At 66.2% G+C, this 23087-nt stretch overlaps 2 protein-coding genes and 1 long non-coding RNA gene across 3 annotated transcripts; 1 reads left to right on the plus strand and 2 right to left on the minus strand.

Annotated features, from left to right (window-relative positions):
• Positions 1-35: 35 nt before the first annotated feature.
• On the minus strand, positions 36-13837 carry AGAP2 (ArfGAP with GTPase domain, ankyrin repeat and PH domain 2). Its single transcript, XM_090056266.1, has 17 exons — positions 11801-13837; positions 9188-9246; positions 8864-8951; positions 8222-8307; positions 7928-8069; positions 7458-7592; positions 7197-7318; positions 6877-7041; positions 6658-6741; positions 5834-5938; positions 5561-5698; positions 5170-5194; positions 4019-4173; positions 3400-3490; positions 2873-3095; positions 2534-2789; positions 36-1837 (listed from the first exon to the last, which is right to left on the minus strand). Exons 1-17 carry the CDS (start codon positions 13464-13466, stop codon positions 1589-1591), a joined length of 3789 nt encoding a protein of 1262 aa, XP_089912392.1. The 5' UTR covers positions 13467-13837; the 3' UTR covers positions 36-1588.
• Positions 13838-17022: 3185 nt separating this feature from the next.
• On the minus strand, positions 17023-22730 carry LOC149860794 (uridylate-specific endoribonuclease C-like). Its single transcript, XM_090056265.1, has 7 exons — positions 22640-22730; positions 21341-21506; positions 20707-20909; positions 20306-20422; positions 20113-20219; positions 19759-19901; positions 17023-19365 (listed from the first exon to the last, which is right to left on the minus strand). Exons 1-7 carry the CDS (start codon positions 22710-22712, stop codon positions 19251-19253), a joined length of 924 nt encoding a protein of 307 aa, XP_089912391.1. The 5' UTR covers positions 22713-22730; the 3' UTR covers positions 17023-19250.
• Positions 19752-22727, plus strand: LOC149860795 (uncharacterized). Its single transcript, XR_016443367.1, has 3 exons — positions 19752-19889; positions 20230-20356; positions 21400-22727. It is a non-coding gene; the product is annotated as an uncharacterized LOC149860795 (long non-coding RNA).
• Positions 22731-23087: the final 357 nt, after the last annotated feature.

The following is a 23087-nucleotide window of genomic DNA, read 5'->3' on the forward strand; positions in this document are numbered from 1 at the left end:
TAGTGCTGGGGCCTGGGGGGCTCAGCCGGTCCCTGCGCCATCCAGCTGCCACGTGGCCATGGCCCTCCCTCACTGCCCCCCGCCTCCGGAGCAGAAAGAAGCAGCCGCAGGCATGAGTCGGACATTACGTACTTACAGTTACAATCCAAGAGGTTCAAATGCTGTACATGGCCACGGTGGGCACCAGTGGCTGGACGTCCCCCACCACCCCGGCCCCTCCTCAGCCCACCCCTCCACGCTGGGGTGGGGGGCAGCATCCCAAGGCGGAGGCCACGTCCTCCCCTCCACTCCCTGATCCGCTGCCTAGGCCACGGCAGCCCCCTCCCGGCTCTGGCGGGGGGCACGGTGCCCTCCCATGGGCTGGGCCACAGCCCGCGCCCGGTGCTTGGGCGGGTGCTTGTGTGCAACATGGACGCGGATACATTCATGAGCTCATCAGCCCGGCGGCTTGGAAGAATGGAGGGGGAAGGGGGCCATGGGCCACTGTGCCCCCCGAGCCTCCGGAGCGGCGGGGGCAAAGGCAGCAGGGCGGGGGGTCGGGGGGTGCCAGCCACGATGTCCCATGACCACCCCCTGGCAGGGGTGGGGGGAGGGGAGGGGGAATTACCCTGATCACAGATTGAAATAAAGCCTGAGACCACATCACTCACAACAAGGGCCACGTCTGCGGCCTCCACACACCGCACAGCACGGAGCCACAAGCCCTGGGGCCACGGGGCCAGGGCACAGCCTGCCACGGCCCCAGGGCACCGCGAGAGAGAGAAAGAGAGAGAGAGAGAGAGAGAGAATCTGGCTCTATCCTAATCCTAAACGAAGCAATAAATTAAAACAGGGTCCCACGGGGGGAGGTTGGGGAGCGGGGCAGGGTGGGGTCTGTACAAAAGGGTCCGTCTAGAAAAGGGGATGGTTAAAACCCGGGGCTTGCTCTGCTCCGGGCGGATGCTGCCCCGGGGTGTGGTGAGTGGGGGGTCCCCGATGCCCGTCTGTGCCCCTTGGGCACCGTACGGCCCCCTCTTTCCCCCCCGGCTGGCAGAGGAGTTCAGGGCGTGGAGCAAGGAGTGGCAGTGGCAGAGATCCCAGGCGTCCGGGCTCCCAGCTGCTCTGGGGGGCTCAGCCCATGCCTGGGGGCCCTCAAACCTCCAGCAAGGCTGGCAGCCCAGTGCGGGGTGGAGGGGTAGTGGCAGAGAACCGAGGAGTCCTGGGCCTGCCCCTCCCTGCCCACACATACGCACACACACACGCATGCACGCGCACTCCCTACCCACTGGCCCCTGCTGCCTTCCTGGGCCAAGGCTAGAACCCAGGAGTCCGGGCATCCAGCCCAGGCTACTGTGAAGCTGGGGGTGGTGGCAGGGGGGGCAGGGATTGGGGGGAGTCGCTGGTGCAGGGGGGGCAGGGAGACAGCGGGGCAGGGTCTGGCATTGCTGAGGACAACGGGCGAATAATAAATAGAGCATCAAAAATACAAACCATCCACGTCGCCTGGGGGTGGGAGGGGGTGAGGGGGGGCACCGGCCCCCCCAGCCAGCAGAGAGCAGAGGTGCCCTATGCCAGGCCACGCGGCCCCCATGGCGGGGCTGGGGGGGGGCTATACCAGGGCAGTCCGTAGGTCACAGCGTCCCATGCTGGCCGAGCTGCTCTTGCGCCGCATGCCAGGCGTGGCGGCGGGGCCATGGGCCGCGGCGGGAGGCCCGGGGGCCGCGGCAGGGGGGCCGTGGCCCTCGCCGGGGCAGCCGTGCTGCAGCAGGATGTCAGCGCACTCCTGGCTGCCGGCGCGCCGGGCGTAGTACAGCGCCGTGCGCCCCAGCCCGTCCCGTGCCGTCACGTCCGCGCCGTACTGTGGGGTAGTTAGAAGAGCAGTGAGGGGGGCAGCAACAGGGCACTCTCCCCACCCCGCACCCTGGCTTCTGCCCCATGTGCCCTTGGGGGCAGCTGGGCTTTGATTGGCTGCCGTGGGGAAGTCTCCACGCCCTCAGAGACCCAGGCCATGAGGTCACAAGCTCCAGTGATGATGTCACCACAGTGATAGGGGACCTGGTTCTTTCCCCCCACCCCCAAAACAGCCCTGGGGCAGGGCCCTGTGCTCCGATTGGCTGCCACAGGGAAGTCTTTGCCCCCTCAGAGATGCAGGCTGTGAGGTCACAAGCCTCAGTGATGACATCACTGAAATAATAAGGGATCTGCACCCCTCAGGCCTGGCTCCTGCCCCCTGCCCCTGGCAAAGCCCCAGGAAGTGGTTGGGGGTTGCGGGGGGCAGCAATTCCTCCTGAGCTCCCACTGGCTGCCACAGGAAGTCTCCACCCCCCCAAGAGCCATGAGGAAACAAGCACCCCCAGGCCTGTTTCCTGCCCCCTGGCAAAGCCCCGGGGTTCCCGGGGAAGTCTCCACAACCCTCTACCCATGAGGTTGTATGCCCCAGTGATGACATCACTGCAGCAGGAAGGGGGCAGGGCTGTGATGCCAGCCCCCGCTACGGGGGCAGGCAGGCACGACCCCCTTCCCCCCCCCCCCCCATCGCCCACCATGGCCGTACCCAGACGAGGAGTTGGGTGATGACGACGTGGGCGAGGTCGCAGGCCACGTGCAGGGCCGAGCGCCGGTCGGGGTCGCCGGTGCCCGCGGTGACGAGCTCGCGGGTGCTGTGGGCCAGGAGCAGCAGCACAGTGCCCATGTCCTGCTCCAGCGCCGCCTGCAGCAGCCGCGGGGCCAGTGGGGCCGTGGGCTCCGGCAACGGTGCCACAAACAGGCGCTGCTCGTACTTGGCGCGGATCCATGCCTCCCGCTCCTCCCTGCGGGACATGGTACGGGGTCAGGGCCGGGATCCCGGAGCTGCCCCATGCCCACCGCCTTGCCGTGCCCTTCCCCAGCTCACCGGGAGGCATCGGGTGTGGGCTTGCGGTGCCCCTGGGGCCGTGCCTCCCAGATGCCGTTGGCCGTGGCGTTGCCGATGGTGGTGAGCACCAGTGTCAGCTCCGAGGGCCAGTCGTCCAGGTCCAGCGAGCGCACGCGCGACACGTGCGTGCCCAGGTTGCGGTGGATGCCCGAGCACTCGATGCAGATCAGGGCCCCTAGGTTCAGGCTGGCCCACGTCGGGTCTGTGGCACGCGGAGCGGGGAGGGGGTGAGAGCCTGGCAGGGCCCACCTGGACCTCCCAACCCCCCTGCCCAGGGACAGCCCTGGATCCTGGCCCCACCGGACAGTTCCAGCCCCGTGGATCCTCTGGATCCCCTGCCCCTGAGACTGCCCCGGCCCCCCTAGATGTTGCCTGGACTCTTCCAGCCCCATCGGGAGTCTCCACCGCCCCTCCAGGCCCCAGGCATCCACATGGGCATGGACCCCCCCCAGCCCCCAGAAGCCCAGGATGGCCCCGACCCCCCCAGCCCCTCCCCCCAGACTTACTGGGGGCCCCGCAGTCCACGCACTGGGAGTTGCCCTTGGTGTTGCGAATAGCCTGGATGGCTACGGCCTCACTCTGGCTGTCCATCCGGGCCTGCGGGCACCGGGCCAGGGGGTCAGAGGGCACCAGGCACCTTTATCCGCCTCACCCCCCCAACAAGCCCAGAGCCAGGCTCTAGGCCCCCAGGCAGCCCGGAGCCTGCCTGTGTCCCCCCTCCCACCCAGCACACGGTTATGCTGGCAGCGCTGGACTAGGGTCCACCCCAGAGGTGGTCGCATTTTTCTCCTGTTTCAAGGCCACCAGGCAGAGGGCCACCCCCTCACTCCGGGCTGTTGTACCTCAAGCAGAAGCCTGGATGCCTGGGTTTTACCCCCAGCTGGGGAGTGGGAGGGACCTCGGGGAGCCTGGAAGCCTGGTTTCGATCCCCAGATGGGGAGTAGGGGGTCGGGGAAGCCCGGACCCTTGGGTTCCCTTCCTTGCTCAATGCCCCCGGACCCTTCTCCCAGCCGGAAGGGGTTGGAGGGGGGCAGCGGGCTGCACAGTGCACAGGGGGCATGGAGCAGGGGTGGATGGGCATGGGGCAGAGGGGTGGGGGCAGTGGCTGGGCTGGGGGGGTCCTACCTTGTTCTTGCTGCTCTCGCAGCACTGCAGGCTGGCCAGGATCTGGCTCTCGATGGCCTGCACCCAGGCATCCCGCTCCTCAAAGCTGCTGGCCTCGAAGTGCCATGTCTGCCCCGTGCTGGACACGATGAGGAACTCGAAGTTCTCCTCCTCTGCTGGACGAGGGGTGGGGGGGACACATCAGCACCCACAGAGCTGGGGTGGGGGCAGGTGAGGTGGAAAAGCCCACGGCGGGGTGGTGGGGGCGGTACAGCAATCGCAGCAGGTTGCAAAGTCCTACCCAGGCCTGGATGTCTACCCCTCCACCCCGCCTGTGCCTGCATTCACCCCCTGCCACCCCCAGCGTCTGCCCCTCCGGCCACGGGGGTGCAGGGCATGCAGGGGGGCTGGCGAGGGGGGCCAGGCCGTTACCTGTCTTATAAATATTTCTTAAGCTACCAAAGGTTTTGAGCTTCCACATTTTGCGCTTGGCTGCGGCGGGTCCGGCAGCAGGAGAGAAGAGAGGCGAAGCGTCAGCCGGCGTCCCCGGGTGGGCAGGGGGCAAAGCGGGACCCCCCGGCCAGGGGGGAGGGCAGAGAGGAGCGGGGGTGAAAGCCAAGTGCGAAGCAGGAAGCGCCGTGAGCATCCTCGGGGTGGGGGTGGGGGGCCGTGAGAGGAAGCCCCCTCCCCTCTGCTGGTCTCCGTGGTACCCCCTGCCCCAGACATCCCAGAAGGTCCCTGGAGCCCCGTGCCCCCCCACCTCACCTTCAGCCTGCCCAGCTGCCCCCTCGGTCTTGGACTGCGTTGTCAGCTTCTTGCGCCGGTGCTTCTTGCGGTCGACCATGGGCGAGGGCAGGGGGTCCCGGGAGCCGCCCCCGGGGCTCAGCACACCCTCAACACCCTCTGGGATGGGGGGGGCAGAGCAGAGTGAGGGCTGTGGAGCCTCTGCCATTGACCCCCCCAAGAAGGACCCACAGACAGACCCCTGGTGTCCCCCCTTGAAGACCCTGTACCCCCTGCTGCCCCCCAAATACCCCCTGATGCCACCAAACAGCCCCTGCCCCCCAGTGCCCCCGACAGCCACAAAAAGAACTTCCCAAAAAGGAGCCAGGTAGCTCCCACCCACCAGGCATCCCCCCATCCCCCAGAGCCCGCCCCCAAAAGACCCAGGCAGCTCCCACCTCCCAGGGAGGAACCCTAGAGGCTTCTGAAAAAGACCCTAGTGTCCCCCACCTAGACCCCCAGCACCCTTTGTGCCCCTCCAGCACCCCCTGCCCCCCAGAACCCCCTGCCCTCCTACCCAGGCTGCCCGTCTTGGGGTTGGTGGCTGAGTGGCAGCGCTGCAGGGTCCGGTCCTTGCCCCCCGCCCCGGGGCTCAGGTGGGAGGCTCAGCGTGGCGGGCGACGCGCTGGCTGCAGGGGAGAGGGGCGTCAGGCAGCCCACGGGACCCATACAGGGTTGTAGGGACTGGATGGAGCCTGGGTGGCCCCAAGGGCCACAAGACCCCACCTCCCAACCCCACAGTCCCCCCACCCTATATCACTGACCAGCACCCTCGGGCACGGGCACATCCTTGACGAGGCCGTTGATGCTGGCTGAGGGGCCGCAGGCTGAGATGGCGCGGGGCGGGCGCTTCCCAGGCACCTTCACCGTGGTGCGCAGCAGGTCCATCTCCTTGCCGTGGGTGCTGTGGATGTAGTCCTGGGAGGGGGTGCAAAGGGTGCATTGGGGGGGGTCTGCACATGGCATGTCCCCCAGAGAGGGACCGTGCCTCGCTGTGCCCAGCCAGGGGGACCTGGCCTGCCCCGTGCCCCCTGCCCACTCGGCCCGGCCTACGTTGATGCTGGGGTGGTAGAGCAGGAGCCCGTTGCTCGACAGTGTCACGTATTTCTTCTTCCACTCCTTGTTCAGTGAGTTCCCGCTGCGCTTCAGCAGGAAGCTCTGGTGGGGGGCAAGAAGGGCAATTAGGCCAGGAGGGGCAGGAGAGACACACCCTGGGGCAGCTGGCTCCTGCCCGGAGCCTGGGGTGTGCGCTGGGGGGAGCTGCGGACATGCAGACCCGGCTTGAGTGTGAGGGTGTGCACACTAATGGGCATGAGGGCGGTGTTGCTGGGTGTGTGTCCACAGTGGAGTGCGTGCGCCAGGCATATGTGGTCACAGTGGGGTGTGGGTGCTAAGAGTGTGAGCTCACACTAGGGTGCATGTGCCAGGCGTGTGCACTCACAGAAGGGTGAGTGTGTTAAGCATGAGTGCTCATGGGAGGGGTGCCGGGTGTCTGCACCCATGGGAGAAGCGTGTGCCAGGCATGTGTGTGCATGTACCAGGGGTGTGCATTCACAGGGGGCTGTGCTAGGTGTGTGCACCCACAGGGGATGCATATGCCAGGCTTGTGCACCTACAAAGACGTGCACCAGCTATGTGCACCCATGGCTGAAGTTTGCACCCATAAAAAATGTGCCAGGCACATGTATCTGCAGGACGTATGCATGTGCCAGGCATGTGGGCCCACAAAGACGTGCCAGGCATCCACATCCATGGGGGAAATGTGTGCCCCAGTCCTGTGCACAGGCATGTGCCCCCCCGGGCTGTCCCTGTTGCCAGGACAATGCTAGGTGCTCCCTCTTGGGCAGGGCCTGATCCTGGTGACGCGGGGGCCTCACCTGCTTGATGGGGATGGCGCGGCCGCTGCCTGCCTCCCCCCGGCTGTCCAGGCTCCGCTTCTCCGAGTCGCTGCCCCGGCGGTTCTGCACCAAGATGGGGGGTGGTCAGGGCATGGTACCCATGTACCAGCCCTGCCAGGCATCCTGCCCTGGAGGACACCCCAGCCCCCCCTCCCGGTGCCCATGTCCTGTACCCACCCCGCACTGGGTGCTACTCACGGCAAAGAGGCTGGTGCGGCGCTTGGCGCCCCGGTGCAGTGAGCTGGGGGTGCCCAGAGTGGCCGTGGCCGGAACTGTGGCCTCACCCCGCAGCTCCCGGTGGCTGACGCTGGGCGTGGAGGGTAGCGAGGACGAGTAGTCGCTGGTGTGGCCCCCGTTGTTGGCCTGCGGGAGACAGGCTGTCAGCGGTGGTGGGAGGGTGGGCTGGATGCCTGGGTTCTTGGCAGTGGGTGGAGAGCGGGGGCAGGGGCCAAATGGGATGGGGGGGGGGGGGGCACCTGGGACTGCACAAGGGTTAACGCCCCCTCTGCTCTTGGTACCTGCCCCGGGTGCCCCCCGCCCACGGGGGTGGAGCCGGCCGAGTGGCTGGGGGTGCTGGGCAGAGACTTGCAGGATGCCAGGAGCTGCTGCTGCTTCTTCAGGGCCACGGCCTTCTGCGCCACTGTGGAGACACGGCACGGGGGAGTCAGGGGGCTGCTCTGGCCACGGCCCCCCCGCCCGGGGGCCTCTGTGATCTGGGCCATGGCCAGCAGCATCCAGGCTCACGCCCCCCCAGCCCGCCCCCCCCAGCCCCGTGGCACCTTCAGTGAAGACCCGGTCCACGTTGAGGCCGTACGTGGCGCAGGTCTCGTAGTAGAGGCAGCGCTTCATGTCGGCGCAGAGTGCCTGGGCCTGGGAGTCGGGCACGGCCCGTGGGTTCGAGGCGCTGATCTTGTCTGTGGGGGGGTAGCACTGGCTCAGTGGGATGCATGGAGAGGCACCCCCCATCCCCCTGCACCCAGGACCCACGTCTCTGAGCTCAGGCACAAGGCGGGTGGGCAGCACCTCCAGGGGTCAAGACTGTGATGGCATGTGAAGGGTTAATGCCCCATGGCCCCCCACACCCAGGAACTGAGGCCACGGCGGCTGGCCAGGGTAGAGCACCACTGCAGGACACCCCTCCCCCATACAGCCCAGTGCCTCCTGCTGGACACTACCCGCCATACAGTCCAGCACCCCCTGCTTGACCCCACCCATACAGCTCAGCGCCCCCTGCTGGACCCCCTCTCACCCTGGGTGCCCACGAGTGCCAGGGCCATGTCGCCAGGGCTGCGGTGGGTGGTCAGGAGTCCATAGAGCTGCGCCGCCTCCTGGAAGCTGCCCTCGTTCTCCAGGCTAAAGACGAAGACCACCGCGTCCACCCAGCCAGCAAACTGGGGGGAAGGGGCAGGGGTCAAGGCCTGCTTCCTGCACCCCCCAGCCCTAGAGATGCCCCCCGCAATAGCCCCAGATGCTCCATGGGGCATCTCTGTGCCCCCCCCACCACTCCCAGCCTGGGGCTGCTCCCACCTTGCCAGGGGGTTACCTTGGCATCGGGGGCATCCGCCTCTTCCCGGATCAGCAGCAGGTGACTCTGCCCATCCACCACCACCTCCTTCTTGAACTGCCCACCTGTGGGGAGAGACGGGCAGGGGGCTGGGGCTCAGAACTGCTAGGGGCTGCAGGTCAGGAGTGCGGGGCACTGGCAGGGCTGGGAGTGCAGGGGGCTGTGGGTTGGGAGTGCGGGGCACTGGCAGGGCTGGGGGGGAGACTGCAGGTTGGGAGTGAGGGGCACCATGTACTCCCCTGCGGGTGCTTCTGACCCAGCGCAGCTGGGGGGAGGGTGCCAAGGGACGGGGGGCAGGGGCAGGGCTGTGGCCTGGCTTTGCTGACTTGCCCCCATGCCCATTCTGGGGTGGCTGGGGCTGCGCAGTGCCCAGGCGGTGCCAGCCTCTGCCGCCAGCTGCAGCCTCAATGGGGCTTTGTCCTGGCTCTGTGGTGCCAGGGCTGGGGGGGAGGGGCAGGAGGTAGGCTGGCGGGGCTGGCATGCTTCAGATAAGTCTTTAATGGGTGGGGAGCAAAGGGCGGAGGTCAGCGGTCAAGGGCCCTGCCTTGCAGGCAGGCAGGAGATGCCTGCTCAGCTCCCCTGCTGCCCCCCCAAATGCCCCCCGCAGCCCCAGGCACTTACTCTCCGCTGGCTCCAGGCCCAGGTAGGAGCCGGTGAGGAACCGATGCACCAGGGATGACCTCCCACTCTTGGGGCTGCCCAGGACTCCCTGCAGGGTCAAAGGGCAGAGTTCAGAGAGAGTCATGGCCAGGCAGGACCCCCGGGCTGTGACCAGCCCCCACCCCATCAAGCTGAAGCTTCCAATGTGCCCCCGCCCCGCAATTCTCTGGGGTAGGTGGTCCCTGGGGGGGTGTCCCCCAGAAAGCCCGATGCATGGCCAAGGGGGGCTGTGGGCTGTGGGTTGGGAGTGAGGGGCACTGGCAGGGGCAGGAGGGGGCCACCTACCAGCCGGATCTCAGGGACCGAGCGCCCAAGGGTCCATTCCTGGCTGCTGGCCAAGGCCTCTGGGGGGCGAAAACGGAGGGGGTAAGACCAGACAGAGCCCCCTTGCCCCCCAACTCCTGCTCCTCCAGCCCCCAGGCCAGGCAGCTCCGCGGGGCTCAGGCAAGCATGGGTGCACGGAGTGGCCCGGGCCCAGCCTGGGTCCTGGTCCCTGGTGCCCCCTGCCCATCACAGGCCTGGTGCCCCTGAGGGGGCAGCTCATGAGGGGCTGCAGTTCTGTGAGGCGCCAGAACTGCTCCCCCTCAGAGCTGGGGGCATCGTCCCTGCCCCGCGGCCCTGGCACACACCCTGCATGCTCACACCACACACGGACATGCTACATACCTGCATTGCACACACATGCAGGGCACACACACATAGTGCATTCTCCATGTGCTTGCCTGATGCACGCGCCTGGCATACTTACAAACGCACTGCACACCCACATGTATTGTGCACGCGTGTTGCACATACACATGGAGCACACGTACACACACTGCATGCGCTCACTGCACACTCACGCTGTGCAGTACCACATGCACACAGCACAAGCACACCCAATGCACCTACACACCCAAGTCCTGCACACATGCACACACCACGTTCACACACAGGGCCTGCTCATGCACACTTACTGCAGCCCCCACATATGATGCCCATTCCTATGTGTTCACCCAGGGCACACACAGGGCTCGCGCACCTGCTGCACACAGGTAGTTCAGGCCACCCGCATGCACACGGCTGCACACACTGCATGCACACACTTGTGCTCAGTGTCCCAACTCTTTTAGAGGAGTGGAGCTCGGGCACTTGGTTCCTATCCCAGCTCAAGAAGGGAAGTGGGGCCTGAATGCCCAGCTTCTATCCGTAACGTGTCCTGGGCCCTGGCGCAGCCTATGCCAGCATGTGGATATACACATGTGTGCACCCCCCCCAGCATCCTCCTGGATCCCCTACAGCCTCCTGCCCCATGCTAGCATGTGAATCTACATGCATGTGCCCCCCCACTAGGCACTGAGGGGGGAAGGTGATGCCCAGGTGCTCAAGTCCTGCCACAAATGCCGTGACATGACAACTCTAGGTCCCACACAGCACACGCATGCCTACCCACAGAGCCCAGCTGCCCCCCAACCTCCTGCCAACACATGACAGGGAGGGGCTTCATGCATGGAGGGTTTCCTAGGAGACACCCCCCCCCCCAAAGTCACCATGGCAATTTCCACAGATGCTGGGGGAGGGGGAGGTTCCAAGAGGCATCTGTATGTGTGTGTGGGTGGGGGGTGTATGTGTGTGTGGATTTTGGGGTCTCCCTGGCCCCGATGGATCTGTGTGCACTAAGTCAAGGTGCCCTTCTATGCCTGGTCCCCCGGAACATGCAGCCATCATGCTTGTCACACACGTGTACAGCCCCTGGTGCAGCATGTGGCCAGGTCTGTGGGCAAGCGGCCTACAGGACCCCACCCCCAGCAACCCCTGGGCTGGCACCTTCAATGCCAGAGCCCCCCACCCTAGACACACGCACACACATGTGTGCACACTCGAAAGCGCCCCTGTGAACACACAGGCTGGGGAAGCCCCCCCCACGCATGCACGTCTGCCATCACAGCCATACACAGGCACACGCCCACACATACATGCGCACACTGGGGCACGCACCCACGCACACAAGGGAAAGCGCACACGGATGCTCCCCCCCACGCTTGCCTGCCCGGGAACACGCCAGCGCACGCACAGGCATGCACATGCACACAGAGGTGCCCACACGCTTGCCTGCAGAGGCACACACAGGCTTGCACATGCAGATGCCAGTGCACACGACAGCACCCACATGCTTACATACACACACACACACGCAAACAGGCACACGCAAGTACACATGTACAGAAGCACCCTTGCACATGCAAGCACACACACCCAAGCACACTCAAGTGGGTGTATACACAAATGTGCATGCACACACACACACATGCTTGCACACCCTGGAGTATGCAAGCACATGCATATGTGTACACACACAGGAACATTCAAGCATGTGCATACATGCAGCATGCTCCCACACACAGGCACACACAAGCATGCGTGCGCACCCAGATGCACAGAATCACATCTACATGCACACACCAACATGCTTGTGCACACAAACATGTATACTCACATATGCAGCCAAGCTTACACACATAAACATGCTTGCATGCATACATGTGTGCAAATGCACCCAGGGTGACAGCATGAGACAGGTCCAGGTTGCAGTTCCATCGCACCCCATTACAGCACCCTGCGGCCCCCCCCAGCACGGACCCACCCTAGAGACAACATCCTGCCCCCCAGCCTTGAAGGTCAAGGCCCTCAACAGTCCCATTTCCCCTCCCCCACCAATGCCACCATCACACAGAAGGGGAAACTGAGGCAGGGAGTGGCACTGTCACCCCCCAGAGGGTAGGCAGGGTGGGGAATTCAGAGCCAGGCAGGGCATGGGACCCAGAAGTCCAGACTCCCAGACCCTCTGTGAAGGGAGCCCAGAAGCCCGGCCCCCATCATGACTCACCCCACTCCAAAACCGGCACGCCTGGTACTTACTGGGCGATGCCAACCTGCCCGACTCAGTGCCACCCAGCCCCCAGCCAGGTGCAGGGTGGGTGGGCGTGGATGCAGGGCTCTTGGTAAATATGCCGCTGATGAACTTGAGCATCTTACGGTCGCGGGTGGATGCCCTCCCGCCCTCGCGGCCCCGCTTCAGGCTCGCACCCACTTCAGGGGCGCCAGGGCTGGGTGCTGCCAAGCCCCCGGGCCCTGGGTGCAGGTCGCTGTTGTCCAGGGTCTTGCTTTTGCCTTTGCGAGGTGACAGCTTGGCTCGAGCTGTGGCACGGGGGGCGACTTCCGCACCACCTGCCTTGGCACCCGCCTTGGCCCGGCCTTTGCCCTCACTCTCGGGCCATGAGAGCCGGTTGCTGCCAGCCTTGGGCGTGCCCTTGCCTGCCTTGCCTTCACCCCCCACCTTGGCTCCACTGGTGGTCACTGTCTTGAAGGGCTTGTTGGCCAGCCGCAGGCGCCGGGCACCCGCTCCGGGGTGCGGAGACGAGGCTCCGGCACGGCCCACCACCACCTCGGGCTCTCGCACCTCAGGGCACCCCCAGCTGGCATGGCTCAGCAGCAGGCGGCGAGCGGGCGCTGCAGCCGTGGCAGAGCAGGTACTGGTGAGCGGTGGCGGGGACCTCTCACCAGGCACCTCCAGCGTCTCCTTGGTCCCCGGGACAGCTTCTGGTTTGGGGGGCACGGTGGGTGCCAGGGGCAGTGGGGCCACCTCGGGCTTCGGGGGCGGCAGTGGTGGCAGCACAGGCAGTGCTGGGACAGTGGCGACGTCTGGCTTGGGCGGAAGCACCGGCAGCCCTGGGACAGCGACAGCCTCCGGCTTGGGTGGCAGCGCAGGCAGCCCCGGGATGGCAGCAGCATCCGGCTTGGGAGGGAGCGCAGGCAGCCCTGTGAAAGCGGCAGCATCCGGCTTGGGTGGTAGCACTGGCAGCCCTGGGACACCGGTGGTGTCTGGCTTGGGTGGCAGCGCCAGCAGCGCTGGGATAGCAGCAGCATCCGGTTTGGGAGGGAGCACAGGCAGCGCTGGGACAGTGGCGGTGTCCGGCTTGGGTGGCAGCGCGGGCAGCCCTGGGATAGCAGCAGCATCTGGCTTGGGTGGCAGCGCAGGCAGCCCTGGGATAGCAGCAGCATCCGGCTTGGGTGGCAGTGCAGGCAGCCCTGGGACAGCGGCGGTGTCTGGCTTAGGCGGCAGCCCTGGGTCCGGCTTGGGGGGCACGGCAGGTGGCGCAGGGGGCGTGCAGGCCATGTCGGGCTTGGGGGGCAGTTCCGGCTTGGGCGGCGGCAGCAAGGCGGCATCGGGCTTGGGCGGCACCGGCGGGGGCGCACGGGGAGCTTCAGCCGGGGACCCATGGCTGGCGTCAGGCGCGGGGGGCGCCCACAGGCCCACGGGGCTGCCGGGCGAGAGCGGCGCGAAGGCGTCGGGGCCGGCGGCGCTGACCCACAGAGCGTCCTGGCGCTGGAAGACGCGCTCGGGCCGCTTGGCCCTGCCCGGCTCGTCGGGCCTCAGCCGGGGGGCCGGGGGGCTGCGCTCCAGGGCGGCTCCATCGCGGGGCACCGGCCCGGGCACCACCGGCCCTGGCACCGATTCGAGCTTGACCAGCGTGAGCGAGATGAGGTAGGTGGTGCGGCGCTGCAGGCCGGCGCCTCTGCTCATGGGCGGCCCGGGGGGGCGGCACCGGCCACGGCGCCCCCGGCCCCGCTCAGCGCCGCCCCATGCCCCGCGCCGGCCTCCCCCGCCGGGACCCGGGCACCGGCCCCGGGCACCGCGCACCGCGCTCCGGGCACCGGCCCCGGCACCGGCTGCGGCAGCCGAGCGGCAGCGGGAGCGGAGCCGGCGGCTGCGGGCGGCGCCGCGCGAGCAAAACCCGGACTGGAGCCGGCGGCGGCGGCGGAGCCCGAGCGGGGACCGGGGCGGGGCGCGGGGGGGCGCGGAGCGGCGGGGCGGGGCGGGGCGCCGGGCGGGGGGCGGGCTGTGCGGCTCCCCCCCCGCCCCGCCGGTGCCCCGCAGTCCCGACCCGCAGCCCTCCTGCCATTCACCACCGCTGATTGCACCCGAGGCTGCCCCCCCGCGGCCCCCCGCCCCGAGGCTCTGCCACGTGTGCGCATGTGGGGAAACTGAGGCAGGGGGCGGGCGGGCCGGCCGGGCGGTGCACGGCGCTGCCCGAGCGGCGCGCACGCGGCCCTGGGGCCGGGATGGGGGGAGGCGGGAAGGGCCCCCCCGTGCCCCGGGCCAGGCGAGCCGCCAACCGCATTTCCTAGAGGGTTTTTTTACTGGGGGGGGATCTGCATTCGGTCGTTATGGCAACAGCGGGCCTGGAAATGCAGCAACAGCCGGGCTAATTGGGGGCGGGGGAGATGCTGGGGGGGGCGGCCCAGAGCCCCGCTGCACCCTGGCCCCCGGGCATCGGGGAGCCGGCACGGGCGGGCCCCGCGTGGGGTGGGCCCTGGGAGACCCCCGCCCGCCCGGTGCCCCCCAGTGCCGACCCGCAGCCCCCCCAGCCTTGCTGGTGCCCCTCCCCCCGTCCTTTATCATTAACCCCTTGCGCCCCCCCCCCCCGCTATTTATAGCCGCGCAACGGGCTGCGCCAGCGCAGCGCCCTGCAAAAATAGCCCCGGCCGCGCAACGCCGCCCCCTGGAAGGGCCGGACACGCCCCCCGGCTCCGCCCCCCGCCGCCAGCCCGGGCCCGGGCACCGCTGCCGGGGGCAGACCCGGAGCCCAGAGGGTGCACATGGGGGGGGCACGGCTGGCAGGGGCCCCGCGTGGGCCGAGGTGCCGGGGGGCTGTGCCGGGGGCGGCGCCAGGAAGAGGTCGGGGCCGAGCAGGGGAAGCTGGGCCGCGGGTGGGGGGTGAGGGGCTGCGAGGTGCCTGGTGCCAGCCGCTGCCTGGCACCTCCTCCCCGGGCTGCGAGCTGCCTTGCCAGCACTTGCTACTACGGCGGGGAGCGCCCGGCCTGTGGCGGGGGGTTGGCATCAGCTCCAGATGGGCCCAGCGGGTGGGGGGGAGCCACCCCATCGCTGCCCGTGGGCGGGTGATTGGCGGGTACCTGCCCCACGGGGCCGTGACTCAGCCGCCCCGCAGGGGACCAGCGGGCACTAGAAATAGAGTCGCAGCCGGGGATGGGGGATGGGGGGTGCTGGGGCAAGGGGCTGCAGGTCGGGAGTGAGGGGCACGGGCAGGGCGGGGGGCTGCGGGTCAGGGGCGAGGGGCACTGGCAGGGCCGGGAGTGAGGGCCTGGAGGGAAAGGCCTGTGCTAGCCCCTGCCAGGCCTCGTGGGGTTAATCAGCCCTGTCCCCTGCTGCCCCCCTACCCCGAAGCAGCCCCGCTAGACCCCCCATCCAGACAGGCCGCCTGGGCCCAGGTCTGCACCCTGCGGCGCCCGCCCTGGCCCTGCCACGCGCCAGCCCCAGGGTGCAGTGGGCGCTGCCTGGGGCCACGTGTGCCCTGGGGGGGACGAGGCCCTGCAGCCCCCATGGGCGGGCAGCGCGTGACAGCCGGGCGCGTCGCCATGGCGACTCGCCCACGCGTGCTGCTGCAGCTTGACGCGCAGCTCGCGCCCACCCCCACGCCAGCCGGAGCCTGGGGGGGAAGGGCCCCCCCTTCCTGCCAGCAGGGACCCCCGCAGGCCTGGCCGTGGCCCTGCGGTGGGGTGGCACAAGGGCCCCTGGGCAGCTCCGAGGCCCCACGGGGCCCCCTGAGGCCCATCTTCGCTCAGTGCACGGGGCCCCGATCCGGGGACACGTGTCCTTGCTGTGACGCCAGCTGCTGGTGCCACACAGAGCACCGGACCCACGGCCCCTCCCGGCTGTCAGGCGCAGCAGGCGGCACCGTCCTGGCATCGCCGGCTCATCCTGCTGGGCCAGGTGCCCCGCCCAGCCCGGGTGGCGCCGGACGCGCCCGTGGTGCTCTCCTCCCTGCTGGGCAGGGCAGTGCTGACTCAGCATGCATGTGCACACGCGTGTGCAAGACCCCCTTTGCTGGGGCAGCCCCTTTGTCCGGAGCCCGGGGCCTGCTGCTACCTTGATGGAGGTGCCAGGCATCTCCCTAGCAACCATCCATGCTCGCCCTGTTGCCATGGCAGCCGTGCATGGGGTTGCTACGTGGGAGATGCTGGTGATGGTTTCCAAGGGGGAGGCAAGGTCGATGCCACGGGCGGGGTGCATGGGGACCCCCCCCCAGCCCTTCTCCTGGGGTCTCCAGCCTGTGCTGCCAGAGCACTGGAGCCCAGGATTGGGCCTCCCAGGGCCCCCAGAGCTGTCTGGGTCAGGCAACCCCATTGGGGTCTGAGCTGGGCCTGGGGCCATAGTGACCAACTTGGCATGGGGTTGGGGGGTGGGTGGGGAGGGGCACGGCTCCCGGGGGCAGGGCAGCTCCTCGCCTGCCTGTGGCAGGCGGCGCTGGGGGAAGAGGCCACGTCACAGACCACAGGAGTCAGGTGTCCCCGGCAGGAAGCCGCGAGCGACACAATACGTTAGTGCCCCCCCACCCGGCAGGGAGCTGCTGGGCCCTGCCAATGCTGCCCCCCCACCCGTACCCCAACCCTAGTGGCACAGGTCCCCGGGGTTGGCATGAGTGCCCCACCGTGGGCTGTCTCCATCCTTTCCTAGAGGTGTTCCTCAAGCTGTCCCAGCCCCCCAGCATGGCATAGCCCCCCCTCCCACTCCAGCACAGCACAGATCCCCACGGCACGGCTCAATCCAGCCCCCCCAGCACAGCCCAGTCCTGCCCCCCCCCAGCTCAGCACAGACCCCTGGCAACACCACCCCCAGCAGGGCCCAGCACCCATCACTTCCCCCCGCCCAGCACCCAAGCCCAACACGGCTCCAGGACCCGGGCTGGCAGGTCAAAACACGGTAGAGGCCAAAAAGGGTAGGAGAGCAACACTCAGCTGCAGGGTGCCCCCCAACAGCAGGCGCAAAAGTGGGGGGCAGCCCCGTGTTGATATCACGATGCCCACCGGGGGATGCTGCCAGTTGCAGCCGTGGGGTGACAAAGCAGACCCCCCCCAGCCCCACAAGGACCCCACTCACCTCGGAGGCTGCTCACGGTCCTCTGCAAGCTGGCGCGCAGCTGGGGGTCGGGCACGCGCTCCACCAGGCGCCCTAGCTTGGCCAGGTGCTGCTTCACCCCCTCGTGCCGCTTGGCCTCGGCCCGGATGGCGCCGGCCAGCGCCTGCTTGGGGGTGCTCATGGCGCCTGGGCCCCAGGCATGGGGGCGCAGCGGCCTGGTGGGGCTCGGCCCAGTGGCGCCGCCCACAGCACGGCCCCAGAACCTGCCCCCAGCCTATCCGGCACGGGGCCTCGCGCTGGCGGCTGCACTTCCTGAGCTGCACGTCATGCCAAGCCGCAGCGCCGTGGCTGGGGCAGGCGCCGAACTTACGGGGTAAACACTTGCCGCGACGTGGGGCAGGGACGCGCCTGGCCGGCACACCCACACGCCCTGCCCCGCACACATGCGGGAGTGTGTTTGTGTGTGTGTGAGCACCTGGCGGCACAGGCCTGTTGTGACATGCACACATGCCAGGCCTCCGCATGGGCCCCTGGAGGCAGCACACGTGTATGCTCACACCCGGGCCTGGCCTGGCCTGTGCCTGGGACACACACACACCTATATATATATGCATACCTACGTACAGGTGTGCCTACACATAGGTGTGCATGCACACACATATACACACACTTGCATACATGTACACAGACTCATGCGTGTGCACACACACACTGACACCCATGCTCATATTCCTGTAGCTGTCCCCCCCATCCCTCCCTGCCCTGCCCTGACCTCCAGCCCTGCCTCTCCAGTCAGGCAGCTGCTGGCAGGCTGGGTGGCCTAGTGGTTTGAGGCCTGGGTGCCCAAACTCCTGGGTTCTCTCCTATCTCAGTCTCTCCCTGCCCAGAGAACAGGTTTGGGGGTGGGGAAGGAAACACCCAGCAGGGGGGCAGCTGCAGCGCTGGGGGGGTGTCTACAGCTCAGGACTCCTAGGTTCTGGGCCTGGCTCTGCCACTGCTTCACTGCAGGGCCTTGGGTGAGTTCCTTCACCCAGTGCCTCTGTGAGGCCTTGAAGCCCCTGAATGCAGGAGCCTGCTCAGCGCTGGGCACCCTGGGATCAATCCTGAGAGCAGCTCAGAGCTGCTCCCCCACAACCCATGGTCCATGCTGTGAGCAAGCTGTGGAAGGGGGCATGGGCAGGTGGTTACGTTGGGGGGGTCCCTTCCCAGAACTCCTTGCTCCCTCCCGATGCTGGAGGTGGGGCCAGGCCTGCTGCGCACGCAGGTAGGAAGCGCCTGGTGTCTCGGTGGCTTCCTGTGCTTGGGTGACGTGGCACCGCAGGTGCCGGGGAGTGGGCCTGGCTCATGGTATCACTCAGTGCCAGGGCTGGGGGTGTGGGCAGGACTGCCAGCTTGGGCCCGTAGCCAGAGCACCAGGCAGCTTGCTTCCTGCTGGGGACAACACCTCCACACGCATGCACACACGCAGGAACACGTATGACACATGTATGCACCCACACACATGTACACAGACCCAACCAACATGTGTGCGTGCAAACACAGGCACATGCATTCAAACACACATGCACAGCCATACATGCTCAGGAATGTATACACACATGCACACATAAATACACAGATGTACATGTGTGCACATATGCATGCATCCATACAAATATGCATGCACATACACACGTGTACACACATGCATCCACATACACGTGTGCATGCCCACATGCGTGCCCACATGCATGTACACACACTTGCATGCACACACATGCATCCATACACATATTCATGCACACACACAAATACATGTACACACACATACATGTGCACACACACGCATGCTTCATCCCTGCCTATGAATAAGGGGCCCTGCCAGGCATTTGGCCCTGACAGCACTGCGAGGTGGCCCAATGGTCCCTTCCATTTGGCTTGGGGGGCTCCAGCACTGCTGGATCCGGGGCTTAGCCTTGTGGGGTGCATGTGTGTGTGTGTGTGGGGGGGAGTTCACAACATCCAGGCAGGGGTCCTGGGGAAGCTGGGATTTGCTGGGCTCCGGGGCTCCCATCTTGCTTGTAGGCTCAGGGGCTCAGGCCTTGCCTGGGTGTGATGTGCATCCCCCCCAGGGGCACTGCCATGGGTAGGTGGCACCGGGTTGCCACATCCTCATCCACTGTGCAATGCACACCTTTTCTCAGAGGCTAGTGCAAGAGCAAGGTGGGGGCCCAGTCCCTCAGGAAAGCCAGGGCCTGAATCCCTGGACACAGCCAAGAGCACTGCCTCTCTGCGTGCCGATGACCACCGCTGTCCCAGGACTGGTGCATGTGATGCAACTGAAATCAGTGTGTCCCCCCCCACCCCCCCCGGACCCTCCAGAAGAGCAGCAATGGCACAGCAGGCTGCTGGTGGGACCAAGGGCTGAGTAAGGCTTTATTGGCGCAGGCGCTAGGGGCTGAAGGGGTAGGAGGAGGCGAGGTAGTGTTGGCCGGCCCCGTACTCTGTGTTGGCCCATGAGTAGGTCTGGATCTGCGCCCGCTTCCCCGCGAGGCTGAGGGTGCACCTGGAGGGAGGCGGGCATGAGGCTGGAGCAGGCCCTGTTGCCTCCCCACCCACCCACCAAGGAAGTGGAAAAGGGGACCTGAGGGGGTCTCAGGGGCAGTGACCCCCCAGCTTGGGACTTTCTGTGCCTCTCTCAAACCTGGGACTTGGCACTGGTGAGAACCCAGGAGTCCTGGCTCCAGCTCTAGCCATGGGACCCCACTCCTTCCCAGCGCCCAGGGGAGAACCCGGGCGTCCTAGCTGCCAGCCCTGTGCTCCAATCACTAGACTTGGTTTCCTCCTGGAGCTGAGATGAGAACCCACGAGTCTTGACCTGATGGCCCCTGCTGCAAGGATCAGAGCAGATGGCACTGGCCACGACCCCCAGCCCCAGCTCCCCTCCCTGGGCACTCACAGCCGGTCAGGCCGGGCCTTGAAGCACAGCGTGTAGACGGCCACCTCGAACTCGGGGCTGGAGCCGATGAAGAAGGAGCCGACGCTCTTCAAGTAACTGCTCCAGCGGTACTGGATGGCCAGGATGTCGGGGTAGGTGGTCCACTGCAAGCACACAGGGGCTTGGAGGGGAAGCAACTGGGGCAGGTGCCCCCCCTCCAAGAGCCCAGCCTGAGAGTTAGGGAGCCCCCGCTGCCTGCTAGGAGGAGGGAATCAGCCTAGACTGGGTGTCACTGGACCGGTTATACTGGGATGGGAAGGATTCTACTGGGCTAGGAGTTACCCCCTGCCCCCCACCCCACTCCGAGACACTCACAGGCCCATCGTAGCTGTAGCTCAGGTAGTTGATCTGCCCAGCCTTCTCCAGCTCGTAGTAATGGACCCAGTTGTGGAAGCCCGAGACTTTCCCCTTCTTGATCTCACCTTGGGGCAGGAAGAAGCTGGACTCCAAGCAACCTGGCAGGGGTAGGAAAGAGCCCTCCCTCCCCCCACCCCGGGGGGCTGCATACCGTGGAAGACGTGCTCGAAGCCAGAGGAGTCGGTTGCCTTTCCGCTGGAGCGTGAGTACATCCCGAACCACATCGTCTTCAGGTCCTTCTGGAACTCGGCCTCCGAAGCATACAGGCCTGGTTGGGGCATGGTGGGCATCAGGGCCTGGGCTGTCTGTGCAACTCCTTTCCCTCCACGCCCCGCACTGACTGTGCAACCATCCCCTCGCACACCCGCCAAGTTGTGCATTCACCAGGGGCAAAGCCCATCCTGTGCCTGGAGCTGCCAAGATGTGCCATGCCAGGTGCTGGCTGAGGGCACGCTTGTTATTTTGGCTGTGAGCTGGGCGCTGGGCCTGAGACATGAAGGGAACTGTCGGGGGGGACATGTCCGGGTGGGTACCCATGACAGTGCCACTCACCTTTGGCGAGGAAGAAGCGGGTGAGGGTGGCCAACACGGGGGTGGCAAAGATCTCTGCTAGGAAGGCCTCCTGTTCTTCAGCCTCAGTCGCTGTCACCGCCTCCTCCTGCCCTGTCTGGCGGTTGTAGTTGTCCAGCAGGGCCCGGAGCCGGGCGAAGGTGGGCCTGGTAAACAGCGTGCCCTCATCCACGTAGCGGAAAAGCCTGGCGATGCCGCAGGAGATGGGGCTGAGACCTAGGGCTGGGCCAGAGCGGTCGGGGCTTGGAGCAGGGGGTGCGGTTTATCTGGGTCGTGGCTCTGAACCCAGGTTTGTCGGTGCCCTCTCACTGGGACTACCTGGTCCTTGGGGCTGGGGGGGCTCTATGAAAGGGATGCCATTGGGGTGCAGAGAAGCCAGAGCAAGGCTGGGCACCAATCCCACCCAGAAAAACCCCAGAAGCAAGGTCCACATGCCCTCCTGCTTCTGTGCCAAGCCCTGGCACAACATCCCCTCCCACTGCCATTGCCTGCGTATCCTCCATGTTACAGTGGCTGGCAGGGTCTTCCCAACCCCAGGGGCTCTTGCCCCTGCTAGGAAAGACAATGGATCGGCTCAGGGCAGCCTCTGGATTCCCTCCCCTTTTCCCGCGCTCACTTGTGGCTGGCATAGTCGTGCCCGGTGCTGGTCTCTGAGGCGGGCACCTTGTGCTGCAGGTCAAGGATGACCTGGCGGCCAGCGGCCCGGTTCACATCGGCGGCATAGAGCTCCTCAGAGATGCGCTGAAGCTCCTGATCCGCGATGGAGGACCCGCTGTTTCTCCCTGGAAGGAGGCCAGGGGGCTAGGACAGGACTGCGGGCAGGGAGGGCAGACCCTGCTCTGCTGCCTGCCCAGCTCACATGGCTAATGGGCCTGTTTTGGAGACACCACTTAGGGACTAATTAGCTGCTGTTCCTCGTGTCCAACCTGGGCATTGCCCTCTGAGCTACCCCCCGTGTCTGGCTGGGTCAAGAGACGGCTTCCCCATGGCTCCTGGCACTGAACATCACCTGGGATCCCCTTCGGGGTCAGGAACCCGGGCTCCAGGGTTCTTGGTGCTCTTCTGCCACTAGGCTGTGAGTGAAGATCCTGACCCCCAGCACGGCCTTGCCCTCAACTTCACCTTGCACTGCCCCAGACACTCGGGGAAGAGGCTATGAGACCAACACAGATGCTAGGAGGAAGATGGGGGGAGCACCCGCAGATGATCCTGGCTGGCTCACCGGCTATCGGCGCAGAAGCCAAGAGTTTCTGCCAGATCTCTGCACAGCAAGGAAACGAGGGAGCGAAAGAACAGCTTGAACCCGGCGCCGGGAGGAAGGAGCCAGACCTCAGCTGCGCCTGGAAGAACCTGCACCAACTCCCTCATCTCGACTGCAGCGTCTGGCTACAGGGACCAGGGGTGGGATCCAGGATAAATCAGGTGCTGAAGTCTCTTCAAAAAACCTGGCCCAGGTCTGAGGGGGTCTTTCCCTGCCATAGCAAGAGGCAACTTGTTCTGGACCCTTGTCTGTGGCTGTAACGGACCTGTGCAGTCGGGGGGAGGGATCCTTGGGGGGCATCTGGGCTTCCCACGCTTGCTTCCAGAGTCACCCAGTCTCCAGGCAAAAGCTTCAAAGTCCCATAAGCTGCTCTGCTAGTTCAGGGGCTACGAGGACCCCCACGTGGGCAGCTTGCAGGAAAATGCTGCCCTCGTTAATCAGCGGATCTTAATAAGTGGCTTTGCTCTGGTCTGAACAGGGGTGAGTTTTCCCTGGACCAAACCAGAGCTCTGGACTTGCTCCAAAACCACTCCGATTCTTTTGCCATGCTGGAAGACGGAAGAGAAACCCCCCCTCCCCAGTCCCATCTTTATCACCACCTAACAACACCCATCAGGGCTTCAAATAGGCATATACGGATGCATCCGTCCTTACCCAGGGAGGTGAAGTGAGCCCCGCGCCCGAAACAGGGCAGGAGACAGAGCAGAGCCAGCAGCGCCTTCATCATGGCCAGTGTGCGGCCCCCAGGGCAGCCCTGGGTTTATATGGGTTTGTCGTATCACGTAGATAACTCAGGAGAAACATTCACACATGGGATAATTCACACGGGGCGCCGCTGTCCATGGAAGGAGATAAAGCCAGGTGCAGCTGTTGGGGTGCCTGGGGTGGTGGGGGTAGGAGAGGAGGATTTGGAAAGCCCAAGGGATTGGATGGGTGATGGGTGGGTGCTGAGATACAAGAAGTCTCTGCTAGCGGTCAGGAGAAGGGAGTCCAGGGAAGCGTCCAGCAGCTGGGGACAGAAGATGGAGCCCCCTCCCCTCCCTAACAGTGACCTCCCAGTCCAGCGCGCACTGGGATCACAACCCACCACCACAGCAGGCCG

The sequence above is a fragment of the Crocodylus siamensis genome, chromosome 6, assembly GCF_052110815.1.
Source record: "Crocodylus siamensis isolate JL-2025a chromosome 6, ASM5211081v1, whole genome shotgun sequence".
Taxonomy (NCBI): domain Eukaryota; kingdom Metazoa; phylum Chordata; order Crocodylia; family Crocodylidae; genus Crocodylus; species Crocodylus siamensis.